The sequence below is a fragment of the Lygodium microphyllum genome, chromosome 19 (assembly GCF_053477565.2).
Source record: "Lygodium microphyllum isolate KBCC chromosome 19, Lygodium_microphyllum_v1.1.10, whole genome shotgun sequence".
In the NCBI taxonomy this organism is placed as follows: Eukaryota; Viridiplantae; Streptophyta; class Polypodiopsida; order Schizaeales; family Lygodiaceae; genus Lygodium; species Lygodium microphyllum.
The window spans coordinates 116,035,068-116,062,509 of record NC_141153.1 but is presented as its reverse complement, the minus strand read 5'-3'; the positions used below and the strand labels follow the sequence as shown (position 1 = coordinate 116,062,509).

At 39.9% G+C, this 27,442-nt stretch overlaps 1 protein-coding gene across 2 annotated transcripts; it reads left to right on the top strand.

Annotated features, from left to right (window-relative positions):
• Positions 1-130: 130 nt before the first annotated feature.
• EDA14 (embryo sac development arrest 14) lies at positions 131-25,168 on the top strand. 2 transcript variants are annotated; one of them, XM_087700624.1, is made up of 8 exons: positions 131-384; positions 508-598; positions 1,255-1,346; positions 1,439-1,532; positions 1,654-1,733; positions 24,090-24,176; positions 24,400-24,499; positions 24,593-25,163. In XM_087700624.1, the coding sequence occupies exons 1-8, from the start codon at positions 329-331 to the stop codon at positions 24,683-24,685; spliced, it is 693 nt and encodes a 230-aa protein (XP_087556750.1). In that variant the 5' UTR covers positions 131-328; the 3' UTR covers positions 24,686-25,163. The 2 variants fall into 2 exon arrangements, with proteins under 2 accessions (XP_087556750.1, XP_087556751.1); XM_087700625.1 differs by lacking the exon at positions 24,090-24,176 and having other exon boundaries at positions 24,593-25,168.
• Positions 25,169-27,442: the final 2,274 nt, after the last annotated feature.

Below are 27,442 nucleotides of genomic sequence, written 5' to 3'. Positions count from 1 at the left end.
GGCAGGAACAGGTCCTAAAATTCTTTTAAAGATTAAAGTTTAAACCTCGTGAACCATGATTGTGAGAAGATTATTGTATTTGGGAAATTTTTGCAATTCATTTAACGTTAAATCGGTTGTTTTTGTGAAAGCTGGTGTCGAAGTATTAAGCGAGCGTCGGCACGAGCGGAAAATACACGCTCTCCTTAAGTCTGGTCCGTGTCTGCGTCTCTGTCGCCCTGGCTCAGTCGGAGGCTTTGCACCTCGCAGGTCAGTCAACATCTGCTCCGTTTCGTCTACAAGTGGCCAAGCGCAGAAGGGGTGCCGATTCTTTCTTTCTTATGCTGGAATGTCGTCACTGAGAAATGCTATCAAGCGCCGCACGCACAAGGAGCGCTCGCAACCGTCAGTTCCCCTTCTCTCTCATCATTGTCTCGCATCTCTCCCACTTCAAGAACGTCTCCGCAGGCGCCCACCAACAGAAACCTAACAACGTTACGGGGCGATTGCTTCTTTTTTTTTTTGCAGAAGTGAACGACGGAAGTATGGGTTGCTCGAAAAGCACAAGGACTACGTTTTGCGCGCCCGTGACTATCATCAGAAAGAAGAAGCAATCAGGGTAACAGCACCAAAAACGCTTTTCTTCTGTCGTTTGCCGCTACGGATTCTAAATTTCTAAGTAGCTCGACCCTTGAACTACCAGTTTTCAAAGCTCTTTTTAGGATTTTACCATTGCCTGACACTAAACCCTAGTCACACTTTTGTGAATCTTGCTCGATGATTCAAGAGATCATGCATGCAATATGGTTTGGGCTACTTAAAACAGCTGGGATGTTAAACGCCGGTCGTGGACCCAGTTATGTGACTAATAGTCTAGGCTACATGCTGGTGGTGGTTAGAGTTTGGATTGTGTGTGTGAATGATATTCTCTCAACATTGCTTAACGAGCAATTACCTTCCAAACTTTGTTGGCATTTGTCCAGCACTTACTGTTGTATGAATAAGAGATAAAGAAGGTGCAGGCCACCCCCTTAAAACTCATGCATACTAAGTTCTGACTCACATCTCACTGATAGCACTCATAAAACCTTGCACATTGGTACGTACTTATTGAGAGAGATCCTAGTGTTGTCTTTTTCCTCAGATTTTTTATAGTTGATTCTCTTAGAGTTAGCAAAAGAACTCAAGTTTGAAGATCTTTTATCCTAGAATCAAGTCTTTGTTGTTGAGTAACAAAAGATACGTGACTCATCTTTTGCAAATATGCTACTGCAGATACTCAAGGAGAAAGCTGCAAATCGAAATCCAGATGAGTTTTACTATAAAATGATAAAGTCAAAGACTGTTGATGGGGTTCATAGGCCCCAGTAAGACTGGTTACACCTTGAATCTTCGATTATTTGATTATGTGCTCCACAATGGGTGCCTTTTACATGCATTAAATATGAGATTGGTGCAGGACATCTGCAAAAGAATATACACAGGAAGAATTAAAGTTAATGAAAACTCAAGATGTAAAATATGTTCTAAACAAAGCTCAGAGTGAACAAAAGGTATGGAAAGTGTTGTGTCCAACTAACTTGAAATTCCTTGATCTTATGGAATGCAACTGCATATTGCTCAAGTTTTCGATTTGTGTTTTGCATATTTTTGATTTGATGACACAAAGTTCAGAAGTGTGAGCGACTCCAAGCTGCACTGCATCACATTGATCAGCCACCAACAAACAAGCATCTATATTTTGTAGAAGACAGGTAATTTGAACTTTGAAGAACTATGCAATTGTTGATCGAGTGTAATGAGGTAATGGAGTACTGATGATCCATAGAATTGATAAAAGTGTTAAAGTAGTATTGGTGCATTGTAGGTAGTTGGATTTGTTATTATTTTGATTTCGAAAACCTTGTGGCTTGATGATATGACATGTTTGACCTTACTATATCAAGGTAATCCTTGGGTGATTAGTTATGGTGTCCTTTTCCTTATATCCCAATGATGGACATGACATTTTGATTGTCTATTAGAAATTAGCAGTGATGCCTCAAGGATTTCGGAACCATAAGGTTTTGCCACGGTTTGTGGGATAATGCAATCATTGTCTAAGTCATATTGGCACCCAAGGCAAGTTTTTGAGAAGAATTGGAGCTGATTAGAGTAGGTTCAAATGCTAAAGTGGTAGTAGTATAATGTTGCAAGGGAGTTTTTATTTCCTCTAGTGAAGTGCTCAATCACTTAAGATGACAATTGTAGTTGTTGAATGTGTGTTGTTGTATTGTGATGTTTGTCCAATTGACCTTGCTTTTTGTCTAGGGTGTGTGAGGATACACTAGGGTTTGAAGAGAAAACACAAAGAGTGTAGGAGCATGATTAACTTCATAAACTTGCATAAAGCACAAATGAAGAGGAAAGGGAATGGATGATATTGAATGAAAACTCAATGAACAAATTGAGTATATGAGGTGTGACAATATATATAATCAAGGAGCGGAGCTATTCAACCTCCTCTTCTAGGAGCAGGTTCAGTAAAAGTATCATCCCTCGAAATGATCCCAAGCGCAACAAGCCTCCAATGCTCAATGTTGGATGAAGAGGAGAAAACACAATTAGCTATGCAAGAAATAGGAGACCTAAAATATAGTACCCCTTGATGGGAGGACATTGAGACCGAGAAGATATTTGATAGCAACAAAATGCAGTAGATCCATCAATGAGCAGCGTGGCATAGTAATATAGCCAGCAATGTTGAAAACTAGTAGAGAAGAAGGTTGGAGAGGCCAAGGCACAAGTTGGTGTTAGAAGTGGGTGCAGTGACGGAACCATAGAAGATTGTTGTACTAGATTGCACAACACAAGAGAAATGAGAAAAAAAAAAAGAAAACAAAAAAACACAGCAAAGGGAGAACTTCGAGATATACTCGGGAAAGGGAGTCCATATACCAAACACGAGATAGTTGTGTACAACATTGAGTGATTGGTTGTGCGGGCATGTTAGAAATGGTGCAACAATGGAAGCATAGATAAGCACTGAAATAAACTATCGAATACAAGATAGAAAAGAAAGAACATAGAAAAACATTGCAAAGGAAGAGAACTTAGAGACGTGCTCGAGAATTGGAATCCATATACCAAATACAAGATAGTCGCGTATAATAGTGAGTCATTGGCTATGTGGGCATTGGCATTCTCGCCTATAGCTGGTGGACCACTAAAATAATGATGAATTTGTAAGTGATGATGAAAATGATGTAGATTGAGAAGGGAGCCGGATATATAGGGATAAAATAATGCGAATAATATAAGAGGTTGGTTAGCATAAGTATGTAGTCGGCCAGTATTGAAAAATACCTAAAATATCCTATAGTGCCCAACCCACAAATAGACATACTCAAACTCACTCACTCATGAGTTGTCTAAATTGCTAACACCCTCTCTCATATCATGGGTGATCTGATACAATATAATGATAGAATGATAATGACTCATCATAGTCCATACTACAAACCCCACCAGAATGGGACCATGGATATCAAAGCAATGGGTGATCAAGTAGCCTCCAAGGTGTATCGGAGAGACCTTGATGCTGATGTCGATCATACTAGAACGTACAAATAGAGAAGAACCATAGTAGCTCTCTATGTTTGTCAACAATGCTTTGTAGTAGCATGCATGACCATCTTGTCATCAATGCCTTTGAATATATATGACCATGGATTCCTCGCTTTTAGCTGTGGACCACTAAAGTGTCTCCTCTTGTGAGCTTTGATTAGGAGTCAATTTTGCTCTTTGTTAAGTAATGTCCCATCATGAACTTGGAAGTCAATCCTATCTCTAGGATTTCATAACTTGCTAGACTTTAGTTGATGTGGAAGGTAAGTCTCTCTCTGGAGCTTTGGCACTTGTATACATGGATACATGAGGCTCACTTGTGCCAATCTTGCCCTTTGTCAAGTAGCGGCCCATTGTGAACATGGAAGTCAATCCAAGCTCCACAATTTCAAATCTTGCTAGACTTCAATTGATGCGGAAGGGAAGTCCTTCTATGGTGAATTATTCGACCTAGCAGTTTGCAGCGTCCATGGGACCAACCCTCAGAACTTGATTGAGAAGATTCTTCGCTCTAAAATCTATTAGAATACCTATTGGAAGGAACAATGCTTCGGCCTTATAGCTGAAACGTTGGTTGATGAAGTGATGGAACTAGACCATGTGACGGGATTATAAAAGCAGTTCCTTCACGACAGACAGCGGAGGATGAGATTAGGCAGCAATGGTGGACGGCGTACTGAAGGGCAATATGGTGGCCAAATTGATGATTAAGGCAAGTTGGTGACCAGCATGATACATGAAACTTGTTGCCGCCAATTCAAATTCTGGAACAAAGGCTCCAACAAAGGAGCTTGAATGTATCGACATTCTATTTGGCCAATATGCTGATAAGAATGAAGATCTTATGATAGGACCTGATGGTTTTGAACAACTCAGTCATGATCTTGGAGTGGAGCCAACAGACATATGGATTCTTTTATGGCATGGAAACTGCAGGTTGCAAGGCAAGGATATTTTAGTTTGGAAGAGTGGCAAAGAGGTTTGAAGGCAATGTGAGTGGATACCATTGATAAGCTGAAGAAAGCGCTTCTTGTTCTACAACAAGAGGTGACGGATAATATGGTAGTGTATAGGTAGCAGACAACATTAATGACAAACAGGATGATGACGAGGAAGACCATAAAAAATGTCGGCTTCAATTGTTTAAGCTATGAAAAGCTTAAAGCTTTGATTTTCCATAAACGTAAAGGAATGAGGTAAAAGCTAAGGCTTAAAAAGCCTTAGGCTTTAAAGAAAGCAAAAAGCAAGTGTAACGTGAGTACTCGAAAATACTATATAAGAGAAGGGTAAGTGGTGCAAAGGGCCTTACCCTACTTCCTTGAATTCATATATGCAACTTGAAGTGAGAGAGGCTAGATGTTGAGCTTGTATCCCTTGCCCTCTTCCAAGCTTTGCCAACAAATTCGAGTGAGAGGCTTGAGTTGAGCTTTAAGCTTCTCGTCTCTTCGAAGCTTTATCATTAAATTTGAGAGAGAGGCTTGAGGTTGAACTTTGTGTCTCTAGCCTACATTGAAGTTTCCGCCGTGAGTCGTTTATGAAGATGACTTGAGTTGAGCTTTAAGTTTCTTGCCGACTTTGAAGATTGTCATCAAGTTCTATGGAGTGACTTTGAGTCGAGCCATGAGCTCCTTGCCCTCTTCAATATTCTCATCATCAATTCTACAAGAGTGGCTTGAGTTTGAGCTTGGTGCTCCTCGCCTTCCTCGAAACTCTCTCCTTAAAACTTGACATTCCACCTTCTTCGCTTCTCTATCAATTCGAGATTTCGACCTTGTCTTCCTCGAAAATCTTTTGATCTTATCAGAAAGTCTTTTGAACCTGTATCTTGTCTATATCTTTAATCAAGAATTTGTTTTCTCATTCGTCTTGAATCTAAAATTCTCTTGGATAATTATCTTACGTTGAGTTCTCCCATCACAAAGCGTCCCTACGGCGAGCGACTGTCATGAACTCCCGCGTGTATTATTCCATGCGACGACGACTCCTTCCGTACTTTGGTCTTTGCCTTGGCCAAATGATCCGGATTGGAGTCGGAGTTGAAGGATGATTCATCCTATGAGGCCATAGCTTGCTGTTGCTTCTTCCTTGAAGTTGCCACTTACAATCCTTGCGCAAATGTCTTTTCTTACCTTAGTGATAGCATTGGGACTTTTGCTTCTTCTTGTCACCCCTCTTTGAAGTTGCAAATACCTTAGCTTGGCCACCATGCTAGATTGGAGGCCTCCTACGTAATCGCAAAGATGCCTCATGCTAAAGTAGCATTGAGGACATATGGGTAAAGTTCATTGGCATCGATGAGGATTGGCTACTCTAGAGGGACCTCATGGAGAACAACCCCCACAAGATGAGCCTTTGGAAGAGTAGACTTGTTAGAAGTGGTGTAGCAATGGAAGCATAGACAAGTGCTGAAATGAACTAAACACAAGACAGAAGAGAGAAAACAGAAGAACACTGCAAAAGAAGAGAACTTAGAGACGTGTTCGTGAAATGGAATCCATATACCAAACACGAGAATGATGTGTACAATAGTGTGTCAGTGGTTGCGTGCACACTAGCACCACCTCCTCTCTCCAACAACAGGAAGACCTCCTGAAGAATGACGATGATTGAATGGGAAGAGGATGTTAGAAGTGAAGCAACAATGGAAGCATAAGTATATGCTGTAATAAACTGCTGAAACACAAGACAAAAGAGAAAAGGAAAGAAATAACACTGAAAGACACAATACATATGAGAACTCAGATGTATGCTCAGGAAATGGAATTTATATATCAAACACGAGACAATCGCATACAACAGTGAGTCATTGGCTGTGTGGGCACTGGCACCGGCTCCTCTTCCTAGCAGAAGATCCACAAGTGACGATGAGTGATTGACTGACTAAGATGGAAGAGCCTGAATAAATAGGACAAAAATATGTCCCCAAAATGATTAGGTCAGTCAACATTTGATGCTGGTTGCTAGCAATAAATGCCCAATATGACCATAAAATGACACAAATAAAAATGCCTAAATATCCTGAATAATGTTCCCAACCTTTGCATGCACAGACCCACACATGAGCTGACATATCTGTTAATACCCTCTCTCAGATCATGGGTGATTTGATACAATGCAAGGGTACAATGATAATGAATCATAAACCATACAACATAGAACCACCAAGTAGGACCATGGATACCCAAGTAGTGGGTGATCAAGCCACCACAAAGGTGCCTTGGAGAGAACTTGATGTTGCTGTCGATCGTACCAACTCTTGAAAATAGAGAAGATCATAGCATATCTCTGTGTCTGTTTCAATGTCTCTCAGCAGCATACATGACCATCTTGTCAAGAATGCCTCTGGAACATACGTGACCATGGGCCTTTGGCCAGACTACCAAAGTGGTCCCCTCATTTGAGCTCAAGACTAGGAGCCAAACTTGCTCTCTGTCAATGAAACAGTCCATCATGAACCTGGATGTCAATCCTAGCTCCAGGTTTTGAACCTGCCAGACTACAATTAATGTGTCAGGGAAGTCCCTCTATGAATCTTGTGCATCTGTATAGATGTATAGATGAGGTGCGATTGCTCCATCTCACCACCCTCTCACACTCCCTCTTTGGCATTGGAGAGTCGTGAGGGATGTTGTCATTGCCACCACTAGAAAGCAGCTAAGGAAGGGGCCATCAATCCCTTCCCACGATCCGAAGAAGTTGATCCTTTCCGTGCCTTATTGGCCGGAGGATTGGAGTTTGAGTCGAAGGTAGATGATGACTCGTTGGAGGATTCCACATGCCGCTTCATCTTCTTCCTCTTCTTCTTCTTGGAAACCGCTAACTCTTTGTAGTCCTTCCGTAGATGACTTTTCTCCCCTCAGTGGTAACACTAGGTCTTCGACTTCTTCGTATTCGAACCCCTCTTTGAAGCTGCAAGAGCCTCATGAGAACTTGATGAAAGCCTTCCCGATAACTGCGTCTGTATATACCAAGCCTTCATTAGAGCACTCCATGTAAGATAATTAGATCCATGTAACTTATCATCAGTGGATGTGCATGGAGGAGCCATGTGTATAGGATTTAGAAGAGAAGTAGAGAAAAGAAGGTATTTGGAGAGGGAACACAACTAAACCACAAGCACAAACTGCAGAAAATGAGAGTTCACATGTAGTAAAATCTGACCAAAACAAGAAGAAAACTACTGAAAAAAGTAAAAAAAAAAGCAAGAAACCGCCTGAAACAGCAAAAACAGCCTGAGAATGTAGTCGCCCAGCCAGGAGGAGATGCAGAGACACCAAAACACAGGCTGGAACTGACACCCAAGCAGTAGAGGGCTGACGCAGGCGGTATGGATATTGAGGTCAGCAAAAACGCAAGTAAAAGAGGTCTCCTGATTGGAGTAGCAATCGCTTGACCAGCAATGGTCAAAACAGTCCTGAAATCAGCAAAGAAAATATAGCAGCAGCATAGAACCCGAAATCAGATACCATGTCAGAAGTGGAGCAGCAATAGAAGCATAAATATATGCTGTAATAAATTGCTGAAACACAAGATAGAAGAGAAAAAGAAGAAAGAACACTGAAGAACACAATACAGATGAGAACTCAGACGTATGCTCGGGAAATAGAATCCATATATACAACACGAGACAGTCGCATACAATAGTGAGTCACTGGCTGCATGAGCACCGGCACTGGCTTCTCTCCCTAGCAGAAGATTGACAAGTGATGATGAGTGATTGACTGACTGAGGAGGAAGAGCTTGAACAAATAGAACAAAAATATGTCCTCAAAATGATCAGGTCAGCCGGCAATAAATACTCAATATGACCGTAGAATGACACAAATAAAAATGCCTTATTATCCCAAATAATGTGCCTAGCCTTTGCATGCACAGACTCACACATGAGCTAACGTATCTGCTAATAGAGGAGTCCTTGAATAAATAGGCCCAAAATATGCCAAACATGGTAGTTGGTCGATCAACATTTAATGCTGGTTGATTGGCATAAAATGTCATAAATGCCACACAAAAATCACTAAAATAATGTCTAAAATATGGACTAAAATGCCCAACCCATCCGGCATGCAGAGATGCATACAAGAGCTGACAATCTTGCTAATACCATCTCTTAGATCATGGGTGATCTGATACAATACCCTTATACAATGATAATGACTAATCATAGTTCATACAACCAAAAACCTCGAGTAAAATCACGGATACCTAGGCAGTGGGTGATCAAGCCACCACCAAGGTGCCTTGAAGAGAACGTGATGTTGATGTTGATCGTACCAGCTCTTGAAAACAGAGGAGTTGTAACAGATCTTTGTGTATGTCAACAATGTCTCATTGAATATATGTGACCATGGATTCCTTGCCTTTTGCCAAGACCACCAAAGTATCTGTTGTCACACGGGGATGTGAAATTTTAAGATGCTTTAATCTTGTCGATAATAGTTGATGGAGTTATTAATCAAATATGCAAGGTTGTTTAGCGCATGTAATGCACATGGTAGTTATTTCATGGTAACAGGCCAAGGACCTTGAGGATGCAGTAGGTGTCAAAGGCAAAAGTTGTAATAAGTTATACTTGACAAGTACTAAGTGGTACTCAGTGTCAAATTTGGCCTAGACCAATTTATTGGCCACTAATGTTAGTGGTGATATTAGAGACTAGGCATTAATTGATTACTTAATGCTAGCCTAAGGGTCAATAATTGCTCAAGGATACTTGGAAGACAAATTGGCCTTGCCAATTTAATTATTGGTTGGTGGAATTAATTCTTTGAGCACTAGAATAATTATTAAATTAGTTTTAAAAAATAATATTTTGAAAATTAATTTAATAAGTGAGATAATGCTGAAAAATGGGATTAAAAGGTTGCTACTTGGCAAAACTTGCCCATGCAAGTGGGAAAAACATTTTTAGGGGTTGGTGGAGGCTATTTCAGCCATTGTGAGAAAGGAGGAGGTTGTTAAAGAGCAAGGAGAGGTTGCTGATGTGATTTGTAGCCACTAGGGATTAGTCCTCTACATATGAGAGCAGTTTGGAGCGCTTTAGGAGTAGGTGACAGTAGCCCAAGGTCTTTTTGGTGCAGATGACAATATATCGGAGAGGGCAGTAGTCTTTCAGGTGGTCCTCAGCTATAGGTGACAACTTTCATGGCTGTTTGAGCAGCAGAGTAATAGTTTTTCAGCATTTCTCACGAAGAAACTCTAAAATTTTTCTCTTTATAGCATTCTCTCTCATCCTCCAGTCATTTCTCAAGTTATCTCAGTATTTTTTAGTAGTGTGAGCCATTAGAGGAAGAGATTTCGCAAATCTCTGCTGTAAACTCTATTTTATAGCAGAAATTAGAGTTTGACAGTCACTCGAGATGCATTCTCAGAATTGAGAGCCTAGGACTTGAATTCCAGCAGAAGAAATTGAGAAATTTTAAGGAGATTTAAGAGGCCAGCTAGCCAATATCAGATTTGGGGCTGAATTTATATTGGCTCCCAAGATTGGACCTATATATTTGTATAGATGAGGCTCGAGTCCCCCATTTGACCATCGTCTTATACTTCCTATTCAGCACCGGAGAGTTGTCAGAATGATCACATCATCTAGACTAGAAAGTAGTAGAGAAAGGGATTTTGGGAATAAAGGCTCACCGTGCCTATTACGGTGTTAGGATGTGCATGTACCCTTACACATGTACTTTATATATATTTTCAAAAAATCTAAAGTGGTACACTTAGTCATTGTATCCACATCGAGTCTCTCTCTCTCTCTCTTCCCTACTCTCTACTCTGCACTTTCTTCCTCATCGTGCATATCTCAACTGCCGTACTATCTCGATTCTCGTGTACTCAATATCAAACTAGTATCAGAGCAGACAAGAGGCAACTTGGGAGCACGCTTCTCAAGGCATAGTGAATATGTGTGAGCTGAGTGAGTAGGCAACGGCTTGCCAAGTGGGTAGGTCAACATGTTCAAGCAGGTTGGCTTGGTGAGTAGCTAATAGATTGCGACGGCCAGGCAATAGGCTGCAAGGGCCAGGTGACGGGTTATGCCAACTAGCGAGAAGGCTATAGGCGCCGTAGGACATTGCAGACAACGGCTTGCGACCAGGTAGGCGACACGTAAATAGGCGGCGCATGTCCAGCGGTGGGCATCGGTGCAACGATTCGATTGGGCGGAGATCATACCTGGTCAACGTTTTGACAACCTTGATTTTTTCGTCATTTTTAAAAAATCTCATGCAATTTGTTCACCTTTCGTTGATGGACGTGCACATGTCCACACACATTGCGCAATTTTGACCTGAAACATTGGGGCTTTTCCTAGATTTGGGGATTTTGATGCAGGATAGGAGAATCTGACATAGAAATTCAAATTTGGTGCATATTTGCTTGGGAAATTTGGGCTTTTCACATTTTAGTGAAATTTTGTGAATTTCACTAAAATTTGTGTACATTGGACATGAGAAAATTGGGGCTTTTGCAGAATTTCATCAATTTGTGCAAGAATTGCCTAGTAGATGCAGTTGGGTATATGTATTGATGCAATTTGGGTAGATTTGCCTTTGAAAATTTGGGACTTTTGACCGAAATTGTCAAATTTGTGCCTGAAAATGCATTTGGAGTAGAAATTGCAGCTGAATTTTGGGGATTTCACATGTAATTGGTGCATTGGCCTACAAATGTGGCTGTAATTGATTGTGGAGTGTAGTAACATACATTTTTTAATTTTGGAAATCAATTTGCAGATCTGAAATTTCTTCAATTTCTTGATTTTCACTGCTGGTTAGTACTTGCAGTGACCGTGGACATTTGGGCTTGCATTTGTTGACATTTGAGTCAATTTAGTGCTGCAAATCATGGCTGGAAACAGTGACAGCAGCGACCTTTTGCAATCAAGAAGCTTGAGGGTGCACACAATTTTGCAATATGGCAAGAATAGTGCTACAATGTCTTGGTGCAGAAGAAACAAGTGAAGCCCATCAAAGCGAAAGGAATAAGGCCAGCAGGTATGGAATAAGAAGAGTGGGATGATTTGGATGGAGCTTGCACGCTCTACCATAGAGCTTTGAGTGTTAGACAACTTGCTTTTTAACATTGAGAAGCTGAATTCTACATATGAAATGTGGCAAAGACTTGAGGAATTGTATGCTTAGAAAAGTGCAGCCAGGAAGGTTTATTGGCTGAAAAAGTTGATGGACCTTCGCTTGAAGGAAAGCACAGCCATGTTTGTACATTTGAACAAGTTCAACTCAATTTTTAGCTAGTTGATTGCTTTGGATTTTCACATTGATGATGAGTTTATGCCTACCTTCTTGCTATGCACTTTACTTGAAAGTTGGGATACTTTTAGGACAGCTTTGAGTAACTCAAATGCTTAGCTGTTATATTGTGATGTGGAGAGTTCTTTGCTGATGGAAGAACTCAACAGGCAAAATAATTCTACAAATAAGTCTTCTAATGCATTGCACCCTAGGGGTAGATTTTAGCAAAATGGCAGTTCTGAAAATAGAGCACGCAGCAAGTCTCATGGCAAAAATGTGGAGTGCCATTGTGGCAAGAAAGAGCACTACAAATGGGACTGTTTTCAATTGAAGAAAAAGAAAGGCAAAAGCAAAAACACTAAAGACAACAAGACTGAGAAAAAGGATAGCCAACTTGCAAAGAAAAGTAGTGTGAAGATAGAGGAGGCAAATGTAGTCACTCATGAGAATGACAGTGACAGTGATGTACTTCTTGCTTCTTCTTTGAGTGCACATACATTGATTGCAGATTCTGATGATGACATGCACACTTACTTGATTTGGGTGCATCTTTTCATGTTACACCACATTATGAGTGGTTTTCTGATTACAATGGTGGTGCATGTGGTGTTGTCCACCTGGGGGATAACTATGCATGTAAAATTGTAGGTATTGGTAGTGTGAAATTGGAATTTCAGAATGGCTTTGTGTTTGTTTTGCTTAATGTGAGGCATGTGTCTCAACTCAAGAATAGCTTGATAAGCACAAGCAACTAGATGATGAAGGCTATCGCATCACCTTTGGGGATAGCAAATGGAAAAATTTGTAAGGGCTCTCGCATTGTTGCCAAGGGCTCCAAAAGTGATACTTTGTATCCTTTACATGTATCTAGCGTGCGTGACCATGTAGTTGCCATAACCAAGCAGCCAAGTGTTTCTTTGTGGCATAGCCGATTGGGACACATGAGTCAAAGTGGAATGAAAGTACTTTCTTGTTTGGGCTATTTGCCATTTGAACAATGTGATTGTTGTATTTATGGTAAGCATGCTCTAATGTCACATTAAAAAATCTCTCTTTAAAGTCTTCACCCTTAGAGTTAGTACATCCAGATATATGTTAGATGCTAGGGTTATTTGTAGGGGGAAAGAAGTACTTCATCACTTTTGTTGATGATGCCACACGTAAAGTATGGGTTTATCCGAAGTTGACTATACTTTAAGGATGCATTTTAAAGCGCCCAGTCATGAACCATAAAAGCCATAGTTCATAGGTGAAGGGCAAGCTGAGATGCTAGCTTAAAGCATGAGAATGCAATGTAGATTCAACAATAATCTTGAAGAGAGGATGCTCTTTTGCGAATGTCAAAATGGTGTGAAGCAATAGAAGCAAAGAGTCTAAGCTTATAGAACTATTGCAAACACAGAGAACAACAATAACACAATGGACTCCAAGAGAATAGACATGGAAAATGAAATTCGTGGTAGCAACAAGTGCATTCATAGATTTGTTAATAAATTGAGATGGTAATCTCCGTTATTAATGCAAAGCAACCTTAGTCTCAAGGAGAATCAAGGTCATCTAATTAAAATTGATAGGTGTCATTGATGTTTGAGCTGGTAAGGCGTTGGCGATACCATAATACTTTGGAGGTAGTTTGTATAAGATTGAAACTAGCCTTTCTCCTTGGATAGGATGGTAAATAATCTAATTAGACACTAATTACAACAAGCATAAAATTCATATAAATTAAAAACACACAATTTATCACTTTAATCTTGGACATTGGACACCTTGTTGGCCCCAAAATTGGCGCCCCTTGTGGTTTTTGTTTATCTTATATTGGAAATGGAAAAAGTATATCTAAGATCCTTTGATTTTCTCCGCTAATCCAAGTGCCTCTTGCTGTCAAAATTGACCAGAAAGCCTCCAAACTAATTTGTCCCTTGGTTTGCTTGGGGATTTTGGCCTTCAACCTACTCCTCGAAAAACGAATTTAGCCCCAAATTTAATATTGGTTGATTGGCCTCTTGAATCTCCTTGAAATTTCTCAATTTTAGCTACTAGAATTTAAGTCCTAGGCTCTCAATTTTGAGCATGCATTTCAAGGTGGTTGGCAAACCCTAATTTTGGGTTTACAGCAAAGATTGATTGAAATCTCTTCCTTTGATGGCTCAAAATGTTGAAAAATGATGAGATAACTTGAAAGATGGTTGGGGGATAAGAGAGAATGCTGTAGATAGATATTTTAGAGTTTCATCGTGAGAAACACTGAAAAGCTATTGCTGCTCTATTCAAACCACCACGGAAATTGCCTCCTATAGCTTAGGACCACCAAAAAGACCACTGCCTCCTCATGTGTGCTGTCATCTGCATGAAAAGGAACTTGGGCTGTTGTCACTTGCTCTTGGAGGGCTCCAAATTGCTGTCATATCGTAGGATTGATCCTTGGTGGCTGCAAATCACATCAGTAGCCATAGCAGCTAAGAAACACGTTTCTTTGAATTTAAAACTTACGAAATGTTTCTTAAAGTATGAAACGTTTCTGAGAGTAAAAAACGTGGCCTTTTTTTTTTGGTGAGTTGGAACCCAAAATATAGGTTTTTTGACAAAAACTATTAGGCAATGTTAAACATGATGATGATGATGTACAATGTCTCGTGAGGGCTCAAGATTTTGGACGAGAGACTGATTTCTTGTGATTTTGTTTAGTTATTGGGCTTTGTCAATCTAGTATCTATTCTTATCTTGAGAATTAAATATTATACGAATTTAGTCTCATATATGAGTTATTTATGATATATTATAATTCATTCTCGATTTTGATATTTTGTCAATTTCTTTTGTAATGAGAATCATGATGTTGCAACTTGACTTAGTCCATATTGTAGATATGCTATTTACATGTTAACTTCGATTTTCTTTGTATGATATGTATGAATCATAATATTTGAGTTCTAAACCATAGTATGGCTTGGTCCAAAGACTAACTTTGACATAAGTGACAAGTCAATAATGGATCATGGATATGTATCGTATTATTCCCAATTGACTCTATTATCACTCAAGCTCAATTGGCTATTCTTTGTTTAAGAGAGAGTTTCATAGAGGTTTAGAACCTCTTTCCCTGGTCAAAACTGTTAAAAAAACCCTATATAAAAAAACCCGCGTTTTTTAATTTTACTCCCTCTTGAAAGAAACTTACGAAACACGTCTTGGCGTTTCGTTTCTAAACGTTTCTGACATTTTTGGCTGCTATGTCAGTAGCCTCTCCTTGCTTTCTAACAACCTCCTCCTCTCTCATAATGGTTGGAATAGACTTTCACCAACCCCTAAAAACGTTTTTTCCACTTGCATGGCCAAGTTTTGCCAAGTGGCAGCCTTATAATTCTATTTTTCAGTATTATCTAGCTTATTAAATTACTTTTTGAATATTAATTTTAAAAATTAGTTTAAAAATTATTCAGCTGCTCAGAAAATTAATTTCACTAGCCAATAATTAAATTGGCTAGGTCAATGTGTCTTCTAAGTATCCATGAGCAATTATTAACCCTTAGACTAGCATTAATTAATTAATTCATGCCTAGCCTCTAATGTCACCATTGACATTAGTGGCCAATAAATTGGTCTAGGACCAAATTTGACAATGGTAGAAAAGAAAAGAAGAACAAGAACACAATGAACTCAAAGAGAATAGACTCAGGAAATGGAAACATACCAAGGCTCAAGAGTGTGTATAAAGGTATGGGTTGTTAAGAAATACTCTAGCACAGAAGATAAATACAAAGTGTGCAACAAAACACAATGATAATTAGTAGAACTCAAATGTGAAGAGTAACTCAGAGTAAGAGAAAAATGAATGGATAAACACACTATGCAAAAGCGAATACAAAGCCTCAAATCTCCGTGTCTTAGAATGGACCGATGTCGTGATGTTATGAGGACACAGTGTGAAAAAGTATGGAATGCATCATCATCCGGCTTCTCTATTGATCTAGAGAGTCAATGTGATCTGAGCCATTAGTACTAGTGTGAGTTGCATGGATTATCCGAAAATACTAGATTTTTGGATAATTTTAGTCTATTTTTGATATTATTTATTGTAAAAATCTGAAAAAGTTAGAAAAAGCTTCTAGATTAGGATGGCATGCAAAAAGCTAGTTGCTTTTTCAGCCAATTAGGAGATTTTTCATAAAAAAAACAGATTAACGAAATCGTGCGCGTCGCGATCGCTGTAAACAGGTTGAAAACTGTAGATTGAATTGAAAGAAGAAGAAGGAGTGATCTGGGAGATCCGTGATTAGATGTCCTAGGGTTTTACCCCCCTTTCGGAGTCAATGGAGCCATCAAATTTGGGTTTCGGACAGCAGAGAAAGATCTGATTTTTTTGATCCACGTTTTTGGTCTACGAAGAAGCTCCAGGAGAACTAATGCTTGGAGATTGCTTCTAAGTAGTGCAAAGATTCCAGGTTCTTTCAATACATATTGATTCAATTCATTGTGATTTGTTTCTGTCGTGTTTATCACTTGGGTATTCTCTATCTTTTCTTCCATCTCCTGTCTCTACTTCCTTTTACTTCTGATCCCCGGTGGATTCAACCTTTCGACAAAAACCCCTCCCACATTGGTAAACCCGATGTGAAAGGTCGTCATAGAAGAAGGAAAGATAATATGGGAGAACCTTCGAATACAATCTCCAGTGATGTTTTGCAACAGTTGGTGCAAAATATGAATATGCTTATGCAGATACAACAACAATAACAGGTGATGCAAGCTTCAACTCAAACAGAAAGTGTTGTGATGAATGCTTTGCAAGCAGTTGAGCGTGAGGTGAAGTTATTCAATGGTAGGAATGTATCTGCATATGTACATACTTATGCTTAGAAGATGGAATTCTTTGGGGTGGCTCAATCTGCATGGAGCCGGTATTTTGTACGTGTTACTGTTCATGAACTGAAAGCACGGATTATTGAATTATACTTGCAGAATGTTGACTGGGTAGCCTTCAAGAAGACACTCAGGGAAGAATTTTACATTGAGGACACCAGTTTGATTACGCGCAAGACTTTTCAGGAGTGGGCTAGGCTACAGAATTGTTAAGAGAATTTGAAAGTAGATTTGAGCAGTTGGATCCTACAGAACAACAAGCTTTTGCAAGTCAGAAAGTTGAATTGTTTCTACAGGCAGTTGATCCTGAGCTTCAAGAGAAGCTTGATGATTTGTTGGAGGATTAGGCTACAGAGACAGGTTTGAAAATAGAGTAGAGACATGTCAAGGAAGCTGTTACTGCGCTTGTGAAGAAGCATAGAAGAAGAGAAAGATTGCATGTCTCTAGCTTGCCCATTGTTACGGGTAAGATAGTTGAAGTATCCAGTAAGCCATACGCTTCTGTGGCTAACCCTATGGTTGTACCTGCTATTGTTCCCTTTGTTAGGGAAGATGTCTTAGATGAATTGGTTAAAGGGATGCGGAATCTTCAATTGAAGGTTGCAAAATTGGATGAAAAAGGATAAGAGGAAAGAGGAAGGACATCAGTCCCTAAGCCTGGAAAAAGATATATGTGGTGTGACAATTTGCAGCACGAGAGAAAGGATTGCGCTGCCTATCAGGAGGCCTTGGCACGACAGCTTATCTTTTGGAAAGATGGCAAGATCCATGCACAAGAAACGGGATTGCCTCTTGCTTTGAATTTTGGAAAGGAAGATATGCAGAAGTTGTTGGAAGACTTGGCTGTCCGAAATGCTTATGTGGCGGTATATGCTTCTACTTTTGATCTACAGTTGGATAGAATGCATGGCCAAGTGATGGTTGGTCCAAAGGTTGAAATATGGACACATGCTTTACATGCAGCTGAAAAGAGAAAGGTCATTGATAGTGAAATGTCTCATGCAGGGCAAGACATTCGTGCCATAACTGGTTGGGAATCACCGGTAGATGCATATTCAGTGTATGCAGATTTAGTAAAGGTACAAAACATGGATGTACTTGTGGAAGAAAAACGAAAAAGAGATGAAGATATTGCAGGGACATCTAAAAGAATGACAAGGAGAAGTATGGATCAGCCTAAAGCTGCAAATTAGCTACCTCCCGAGCATGTTATGGAAGAGGTCAGTCAGAAGCAAAAACAGGATAACAAACAAGAGGGCAAAAAGAAGGGCAAGCAGCCAGGATATAAGTTGCAATCTGACATTGAGACAACCACAGATCTTAAGAAGGTTCTTGAAGAACGGATTTTAAACAGTCGGGTGGAATTTACCTTGGGAGAGGTGCTTGGCATTGCCAAGCGAGAATTTCATGATGAGATCATTGATATAATTAAAAGGAAGCGTCAGTTTCTTGGTGATACCACTAGTGCATTGCTGCAATTTGAAGAGGAAACTGGTTTGTTGGGTATTTGGGCTGAATATGAGCATGAAGTAAGTACAGGATTGTCTATGCAGGATGCTACTAATCAATGGACAGCATGTGGAAAAGAGAAGAAAGTGGCTGAAAATGCATTGTCTTGTAGCAATATGTATGGTGGAGTAAGGCAAATGCAACAATATGGAGAAGAGACTCTAGGATTTATTCCTCGAAGTCACTACACAAGAAATCATTGGGCTAGAGCTACCACTGAAACAGTAGTGAAAATAGGGGAACGTGAAACTCTTTGTGTTACTTTACTTGACCATGGGTTTGAGATAAATGTCATTGAGCGGGGATTGTATGAAAATGGTGCATGGCCTATGGACATTGATCATGGTTGGCGTATGAGGGCTGCAAATAATTCTTCAGGGGAGCTCTATGCTGCATGTCCTAATGTAAAAGTGACGATTGGTGATGTACAGGAAGAGCAATACTTCTTTGTGCAAGATAATTCCTCATATGCAGTGATTTTGGCATAGCCCTATATTACAGGAGTGCGTATGGAACAAAGGTACTTGATGATGGTTTTGCTTATGCAAGAGTCAGAAGCAAAGATGGGAGGAAAGCAGTCCAATTTCTTACTGTTTGTGTTAATCATCCTAGAAATCGTGATACGCTTCGAGAGTCTCCTTTGGTTCCAAATGCAAGGGAATTCAAAGACCTGGATTTTCATTAAGCACTGTTGTAATGCAGGGCTACAGTAGTGCTATTCAGAGGGTGTACTCGCCTCTTGATGAAATGAAGCATGTATTTACTATTGGTAATTCTCAGTTTACAGCAAACAGCTCCTGTTGGTTTAAGCCTATGGAAACTATGTGTAGGGCTGAACGCATATCTATGAAACGGGCTATTAAGAAACTAAGATCATTGGGACTGTTAGCTGAAAATGATGGCATTTCAGGCATCTTTTATGGGCTGAATATTACTGATACTATGGCCGAAATTTCAACAACTATACATGCAGAAAATGAGGCTGAAAACAGAGTGTTGTTATTATGTTCTTTGGATATGTATGATCTTATAGCATTGTTTCCTCAGCAGGAAGGATTACAATGGGCTGAAGCACTTGTGGAGACAAAGTATAAGACAGTTGACAAAAAGGTGAAACCAATTGCTTTGCCACTTTCACCAGAGAGTGAGGGTATATATGAAAAAGTGTCAAGGCAGCCAAGCTTACGGGATCCTAAAGATATAGGTCATCGGTTTACATCTGAAACATTACAGGAATTGAAAGTTGGTGCAGAAGGGTTTCTTTTGCCTGCTGAGAGAAACTGTTTTATGTAGATGTTGGCTAGACATGGGAAGGCATTTGCATTTCAACCAAGTGAAATAGGTTGTGTGGATCCAAATGTTGTCTCTCCTATGATCATATTTACTGTGCCACATGTACCATGGAACTTGAGGCCTATTCCAGTGCCTAAAGCTGCATATGCTCCGACGGATTGCATACATCAAATCTTTGAACCTTGAATTTCAGCATATTGTAGGAAGAGATAACCCAGTGGCAGACATGTTATCTCGAGCATGCTATGAGAATGAAGATGGGATGATGGATGAGGAGGAAGAAGATGACTTTCTTATGGCTGAAAATGATGTTGCAAGAGTGAATTTAGTAATGTAAGGTATTGCTACAGCATTAACAGAAGCTTGGACAACAAAGAGAAGACACTTTAGATGTTTTGCATCTTGTGTAGAAGTGTTTTTGGAAGACAAATATGCAGGAGAGTGGCTGAGAATTGGTCAATATCTCAGTACATTAACAAAGAGAGATGAATGGTCAAATGAGGAGTTTAAGAAGATCAAGAGGAAAGCCTATGGATTTTTCTTAAAAGATGGATACTTATGGAAACATGCTAAAAAGAAACAGGGTATGCCATTGCGAGTTTTGGGTGATAGAGCTTCACAAGTAACTGTTATGTAAGAAATTCATGAAAGCTTGTGGGCTGGTTATAGAGGTGTTTGGGGTACTTTTACAAAGATCAAAGAAAGATATTGGTGGTAGGGTATGTATAAGGATGTTGCTCACTTTGTGGAAACATGTACGACATGTCAAATGTATTCAACTGTGAGACATCGGGATGGATTGCAACCTATATATCCATTGTCTCTTCGTTTTAAGTGGGTGGTGGATTTGGTCACAATGCCTACAGGTCTTTGGCAAATGAGGTATCTTGTGCTTGCTCGTGAAGACTTGACTAATCAAGTGGAAAGGAGAGCTCTACGTACTAAGACGACAAATGCCTTATGTACTTTTCTCTTAGAAGAGATCTTTTGTCGATATGGTTGTGTGGGAAAAATTACAGTAGATAGGGGTGAGCTGGATGCAGATGAAGCTCATGATTTCTTTGCATGGTTGGGGATAAAGCTTGCTTTAACTTCAGTCTATAACCCTGAAGGAAATGGCAAAAGTGAAAGAGGTCATCCACCTATTGTGAAGGCATTGGCAAAAGCATGTGGAGAGAAGGTAAAAGAGTGGCCACGATTGCTTCCTTATGCTTTGTGGGCTGACAGAACAACTCATAGTGCCATTACAGCATATATGCTTGCAGAATTGATGTATGGTCAAAAACCTATCATGCCGATAGAAGAGATGACAGTCACATGGAGTGTGCTACCTTGGGAGGAGGAGTTGAATTGAGAGGAGTTATTGGCCTTGCGCATAAGACAGCTGGAAAAAAAGTTAGAAGACATAGAGGCAGCAGTTACAAAGTTAAGGGCAACAAGGATGCAGAGCAAGAAACGGTTTGAAAAAAGACATAGACTGAGACCAAGAACCATACAAGATGAGGATTGGGTATTGGTTTATGATAGCAGTTTAGACAACCAGTATAGTGCCATGCGTAAAGTTTTCAAAAGATGGTTTGGACCCTATGTGGTAAGACAGGTGTTTGATAATGCTACTTATGCATGAAATGAGCTGAATGGGATATTTCAAAAGGCGGGAATCTATTGCCTATGAGTTGCCAGAATTGGAAGAAAATAGTGGTCATGATATAGGGGCTAGCCAGGAAGATATGGAAGATGAAGAAGTGAAGGATATGGTTGCAAAGGATGAGGAGGACTCAGAATCCGGTGACAACTAGGATTTTGGCACATACCGGAGGATGTGTAGGTTTAGAGGGGATGGATGTCGTGATGTTATGAGGACACAGTGTGAAAAAGTATGGAATGCATCATCATCCGACTTCTCTATTGATCTAGAGAGTCAATGTGATTTGAGCCATTAGTACTAGTGTGAGTTGCATGGATTATCCGAAAATACTAGATTTTTGGATAATTTTAATCTATTTTTGATATTATTTATTGTAAAAATTTGAAAAAGTTAGAAAAAGCTTTTAGATTAGGATGGCATGCAAAAAGCTAGTTGCTTTTTCAGCCAATTAGGAGATTTTTCATAAAAAAGACAGATTGACGAAATCGCGCGCGTTGCGATCGCTATAAACAGGTTGAAAACTGCAGATTGAACTGAAAGAAGAAGAAGGAGTAATCTGGGAGATCCGTGAGCAGGTGTCCTGCGGTTTTACCCCTCTTTCGGAGCCAACGGAGCCATCAGATTTGGGTTCCGGACAGCAGAGAAAGAGCTGATTTTTCTGATCCACGTTTTTGGGCTACGAAGGAGCTTCAGGAGAACTAATGCCTGGAGATTGCTTCTGAGTAGTGCAAAGATTCCAGGTTCTTTCAATACATATTGATTCAATTCATTGTGATTTGTTTTTGTCGTGTTTACCACTTGGGTATTCTCTATCTTCTCTTCCATCTCCCGTCTCTACTTCCTTCTGCTTCTGATCCCTAGTGGATTCGACCTTTCGACAAAAACCCCTCCGACACCGGGGCATAGATGAACTCAAGAGTGTGTTGTACCCTGAATGGATCCTGAATCACAGCAAGTAGCCTCATTGCAATGATCAGCTGCTGCAAATGGTAATAGATAGCAATGCCGGCTGCACTATCCCAAAAACATAGGGTTGAATGTGTTGTAGAATGATTTGGTGAAGTATGCAGCAGCAAGGATGTAGGAAGGAATTCCTAGAAGCAATATAGAAGTAGGGCAGCAGTTGCAGGCTAAAAGTGCAGCCGGCTGGAGTGCAGACAACAGCAAGGAAGATGATGCCAGCTGTGTGTGGACCAGCCTGTGCAGTAAATGCAGGCTGGACAGCAGTCACTAGGTGGTAGCAGCTCCAGTCAGGCTGTCAGCAGCAAACACAATAGTTTGGGGCGGCTGAACAGGGCGCCTGGTCGATGGACAGCACAACAAACTGATGTATTTTCTTGGTGAGGGCCCAGGGGTGTAGACATCTTACAGCAGTGGAGCAAGACACCGATGCTAGGAGAATCTGCAAAACTTGGTTGACTAAATGGTTGGGTACCCTCCTATTTATAGATGCAGATCCAAAGTTTGGGTGACTGCTTATGGGACACATAAAGTTTGGTAATTTTTGAGAAAGTTTGGACTGTTTTAAGAGTTAATTAAGGTCTAAATGTGTAATGCACCTTTTTAGCTTAACAAGGGCTCTGAGCAAGCAATAAAGTGCAGGAGTCTCGCTCTCTCCAGCAGTAAGGAGACTCTGCCTGTTTAACTAAATAATCATTGGAGGAGAGGAGCTGCCAATAAATAGGCTGGGAAAATACAAAATAATTATCAAGTTGGCCAGCATAAAACTTGTATAGCCCTCTCCATCTCAAGTCTATCCTTTGACCAAGCAGATTGCTGCACATGATCCAAATTTCTGCAAACTTGTTGCATTGATTGGATCTCCTTTGCACCTTCAATGTTAAATTAGGGCTTGGAACAGTTGGATGACAGACCTCTGTAGTGGGACGGGTCCAATTTGTTAGTTGGTCCCCATGCCCCGCTGGTTTGCCTAAAATATGGTACTAAATGGTATCTTAAGATTTTTAAAGGTACAGTATGATAAAAGTACATTACTCTATCCAAAAAGCAACTTAAAAACTGAATTCTTTTTGACAATACAAGGTAGAAAAATTGTTTGAATCTCAAATAGCTTAATCCCACGGGAGAATCATATTAGAGTAAAGAGCGTTTACCTCACATCCCATAGTGTGCTTCAAATAGGAAAATATGTATATCATTAAGTTGGTACCTTATGGTACTAATAGATAAGGTGCGGTACCTAATGTATGGTATAGTACGAATCCTTTTGTATATGGTACTAGTGCAACTATGTGCCTAACTAATTATCCTACTTGTGTGAAGCATTTCTTCTGTCCTTGGCAGTCTTGCCTGCCATTCTAGCTAGTGACATGAAAGTTACCACTTTGCTTACTTGGGTAGTCACTTGGCTATCCGCTTAGATGCCGAACGTCCTTGCAAACTTGTCCATGTACCTGTTATACAGTTGCAGCCTGCCACCAGTCTCTTGCATCTGGCTTCTCTTCTATGCTCAAGTACACCTCATGCACACTGCATGTATGTCTGTTTTTGTGTGGTGTTGAGTTGCAATGTGCCCTAGTTGAGTAATTGGATCAGTTCCAGCTTATTAAAATTAATCAATGATCATTACATGAATAATGTGTGAAGTAATCAATATGTGTTGGAAATCATTAGAAGATTGCCCAAATAATGTTCAGGTTCACGAGTGATTGACCTAGAATCTTAGAATCATCGTGTTCTTGCATGCCATGACTCCACTAATATTGCACACCTGTAGTGTTGTTATTGTTCAAAACCTAGCTCTCTATCGGATAACTTTGGATAGCCAATAAAGTTGGAAATTGATGAATGCTCGGTTCTGTGAACTTTAAAAAGATTTATATGGAATTTCCCTTTGTCTGTTTATGTGAATATGCTGCTTTTGGTGGTTCTTTTTGGCACTTTTCCTCACATATGGTAACTTTGGGCTCAACAATCTGCAGCGAGGCAGCAAGGGAGGTGGGACCATTGGTAAATCCTGGTCAATCGACACCTGTTGCCATAAACTTCTTACCAAAACGGATAAAGAAGTGAGTCCATGTGTCTGATATCTGCCTACTGAAACATTAACAGCTAACCGTCAGTATGTTTTTCAGAAAGGATCTAAGAGACTTTAGGCTGCTAATGTTTAATGGATACCTCGTGCTCAAAGAACTGTTGTCCTAAATGTTTGATGCATAACTAATAAATGCATGATTGAAATCCTGGCTATGGTCATCACACGTCTAATGTTGAATAATATATTTAATGCAGGTTACGTGATGGTGCATACACAGAGTTACAAGATCGAGCAGAAAGAGCTACTAAATTGCGAAGTATGGTCATGGCCATGAATATGCAGAAAGAACTTATGGTGGGTTAATGAACAATATACTCTGGGATAATCTGAAATTGCAATTTGGTAAAATTTTGAAGGCACTGTCACTTCTACCACTTGACTTTTCAGGGGAAAGGAAGGAAGAGAAAGCTTCGGAGCAATGAGCTTGCAGAACCTGCAGAAGTGGCTGTTTACAAATGGCGCCAAGAACGAAAAAGATGAGTAACATCTGTGAAATCTGCAGGAATATGAACCAAGTGTATGTTTGTGACAGTATAAAGGCAACCTGCATCCTGTGCGACCAAAATGTCTGGAGTTTTCTTTATAGATGGATGCTAAAGGCTATGCGATGAATTATTGGTTTTCTACCATGATTCATTTAGTTCTGCTAGAATCTCTTATTTGGGTTCTGTCCAACATGGAGCCCCTCATTCTTGGACACTTCAGAGTGTATAGTCTGGACAAGTGCATTGTCGTCACACTGAGGATGTTTAAATAACTTGTATGCACTCATTTACAAAAGCGGATTTATGAGGGGTACTTTTTGACCACCTTTGAATCATATAACAAAAGATCATGTCGATTCTCTTGTATGAGTACTTTTTCGTTTTTCTCCAATTTGGTTGTCTAGTGACATGACATAGGCTGAACCCTGTTCTTTTGCTGGGCTCAGTCAAGGATTATCCTAATTAAAGATAATCCAAATGGTGATTTTGGAACATGTTAAAGTATGAGAACTCTCTCTTATTTTAATCTGAGTACTCAAAGATGTAATATTAGGTGTATGAATGAATAGTATGCCAAGAATGCCAAGGATAACTTTGTGAAAAGCAGGGGAGGCTGGAAATTTGAAAGATATTCCTCTGAGGTGTACCCAAGGTTTGTAAAAATCTTGTATGTTTAACAATTAGCAATATATCCAGCTTGATGAGACTTGGTTTCCACACAAGAAGTTGAACTTGGGACTGATCTTGCTGTTGGAGGACTAAGGAACGTGATCCTATGTGAATTCAGGGCGAGTAGGGCAAGTCCAGGCTTGCATGTAACCAAATAGTGATCTCCTTCCACACAGGAAAGAGCTTTAGGGAGTGAATGTGAATGGTTTTGAGTCTGAGAACAATAAATAGCACCAGCCCTAGTAAGTAAGCAGTTGACTATTGATAAAAAAAGCATAACAAGCCAGAAATGAGGGGGAAAGAAGAGTTGAATAAAAGGCGGATGAGGAAGATGCCATATCCTTGGCCATTGCTAAGAAATTATTGCAACATGTTGCTCTTGAAAGACCATTCAGGAGCAACATGCTTACTACAGGAGGGGCAGTCCTTCAACTTAGAGGATGAGCTGGACCTAGATGATCGGCATGCAAACAAGAAGGGTGCCACTACATTAAGGGCATAATTAGAAAGAGAGATTTTTGAAACAAGACCTACCTGATAGCCGAAACCGTTAGTTGGAACCAAACACAGAAGAACAACGATTGCTAGAGTGAACTCCTCATTGGTTAGCAAGGTAGGCATGGGCAATTTGGGGAGAGACAATAAGAGAGCACACCTTAGTGAAGTGGATAACCAAAAAAGTTATGCCGAGCAAATAAAGAAGCTAGGAGCCACCCTACCAAAAGAGGAAGAGATGCTGCATGGTCTTTACATGTTGGCTAAAGCCAGCAACAAAAGGAATGTGCTGGCCATACCAAGTTAACAGCTTAAGAACAGTAAGTTTTTGCAAAATCCTTGCTTATATGAGAAAATGTAGGTGGAAAAATTGTATAGGCAAGAAGTAAAATTGTTATAGAACGATCACTCTTGAGGTTCTCACAATGTTGGATTAAGGTCTTTAATCAACACATTATGGTCAAGTGTTTCTAATGGCATCCTATGACTTGTCTTTAGAATAGAATATTAATGTTTGCTTCTCCCTTCCAAATGTAATTACTTGTTGCCTTGCAATAAGCTTAAACCACATTGATAATCATGAAGCAAGGATATTCATGGTGTTGAAAGACATATCAACAAGTGACTTGAACTAGAGACCCTATTCTACTCCCTAAAATCTAGGAGGTTGTGCCCAATTTGTTTCTAGGGTCGTTACACTTTGCTAGCTCCTTGACCGCCTAGGGTAGAACTGGGAGTACTTTCTTTATAGCGAAAATGCTTGCCTTTTGTCCACAAAGTGGGAATGCTTTAGTGGTATAGCTAATCAAGTCTCATGGGAGTACTTTGAAAACAAATCCTATTGATTATGCTTGACTTTTTAACATTGAAAAAGTTTATCCCCATTGGGTTGGGCATGCATGACGCAAGCAAGGTGGGGAGTATTGCCATCCAAATGTGTTCGTGGCTTGTAAAATCAAGCGTCTATATGACTGTCGTGTGTCAATGCAGCCCTTCATTTTTTTTTTGTTTGGGTGGGCACGCTCAATGTGTAACCTCTTTGAATATATTAGAGCCGCGATGATGCCCCTCATTTAATTTGAACCTATAGATGTTTGGGGTGTTTTCCTTGTAGTATCAATAATTGCCATGTAGTATCTTTTTTTCTTTTGGGTGGGTGTGGGTTTGCTCTCAGTGTGTAATCTCTTTGAATATATTAGAGCCACAACGATGCCCCTAATTTAATTTGAACCTATATAGATGTCTGGGGTGTTTTCCCTATAGTATCAATAATTGCCCTACCTTACAAGGGTTATCAGAAACCTTGCAATCCTTTGCTTATCCATTTTCTTGCCAATCTAGGAACAAATCTACCTCAGACATCCACCATATGTTGCATCTAGCTTTACTGTGGCCATTTTGATTTTAAACCATATGTTTCTTAAATGAGCTTGTCACAATGTTATTCCTTTCATTGTATGCATACATTTAATTAATAGAAAATAGATTAGCATAAAGAGGAGGAAAAAAAAAGAGAGGAGAGCACGAGTGAATGGATACAATCGCCCCCTAGGCATGAGTGAGCACCTCTCATGCATATTTTTATGGA

What these genes read in the sequence shown, in the direction of transcription:
- EDA14 (XM_087700624.1), top strand. Translation starts at nt 329, where the DNA reads ATGTCGTCACTGAGAAATGCTATCAAGCGCCGCACGCACAAGGAGCGC. An exon ending in GATGGGGTTCATAGGCCCCA is followed by an intron (nt 1,347 to 1,438) that starts GTAAGACTGGTT and finishes AGATTGGTGCAG; the next exon opens with GACATCTGCAAAAGAATATA. An exon ending in AAGCTCAGAGTGAACAAAAG is followed by an intron (nt 1,533 to 1,653) that starts GTATGGAAAGTG and finishes CACAAAGTTCAG; the next exon opens with AAGTGTGAGCGACTCCAAGC.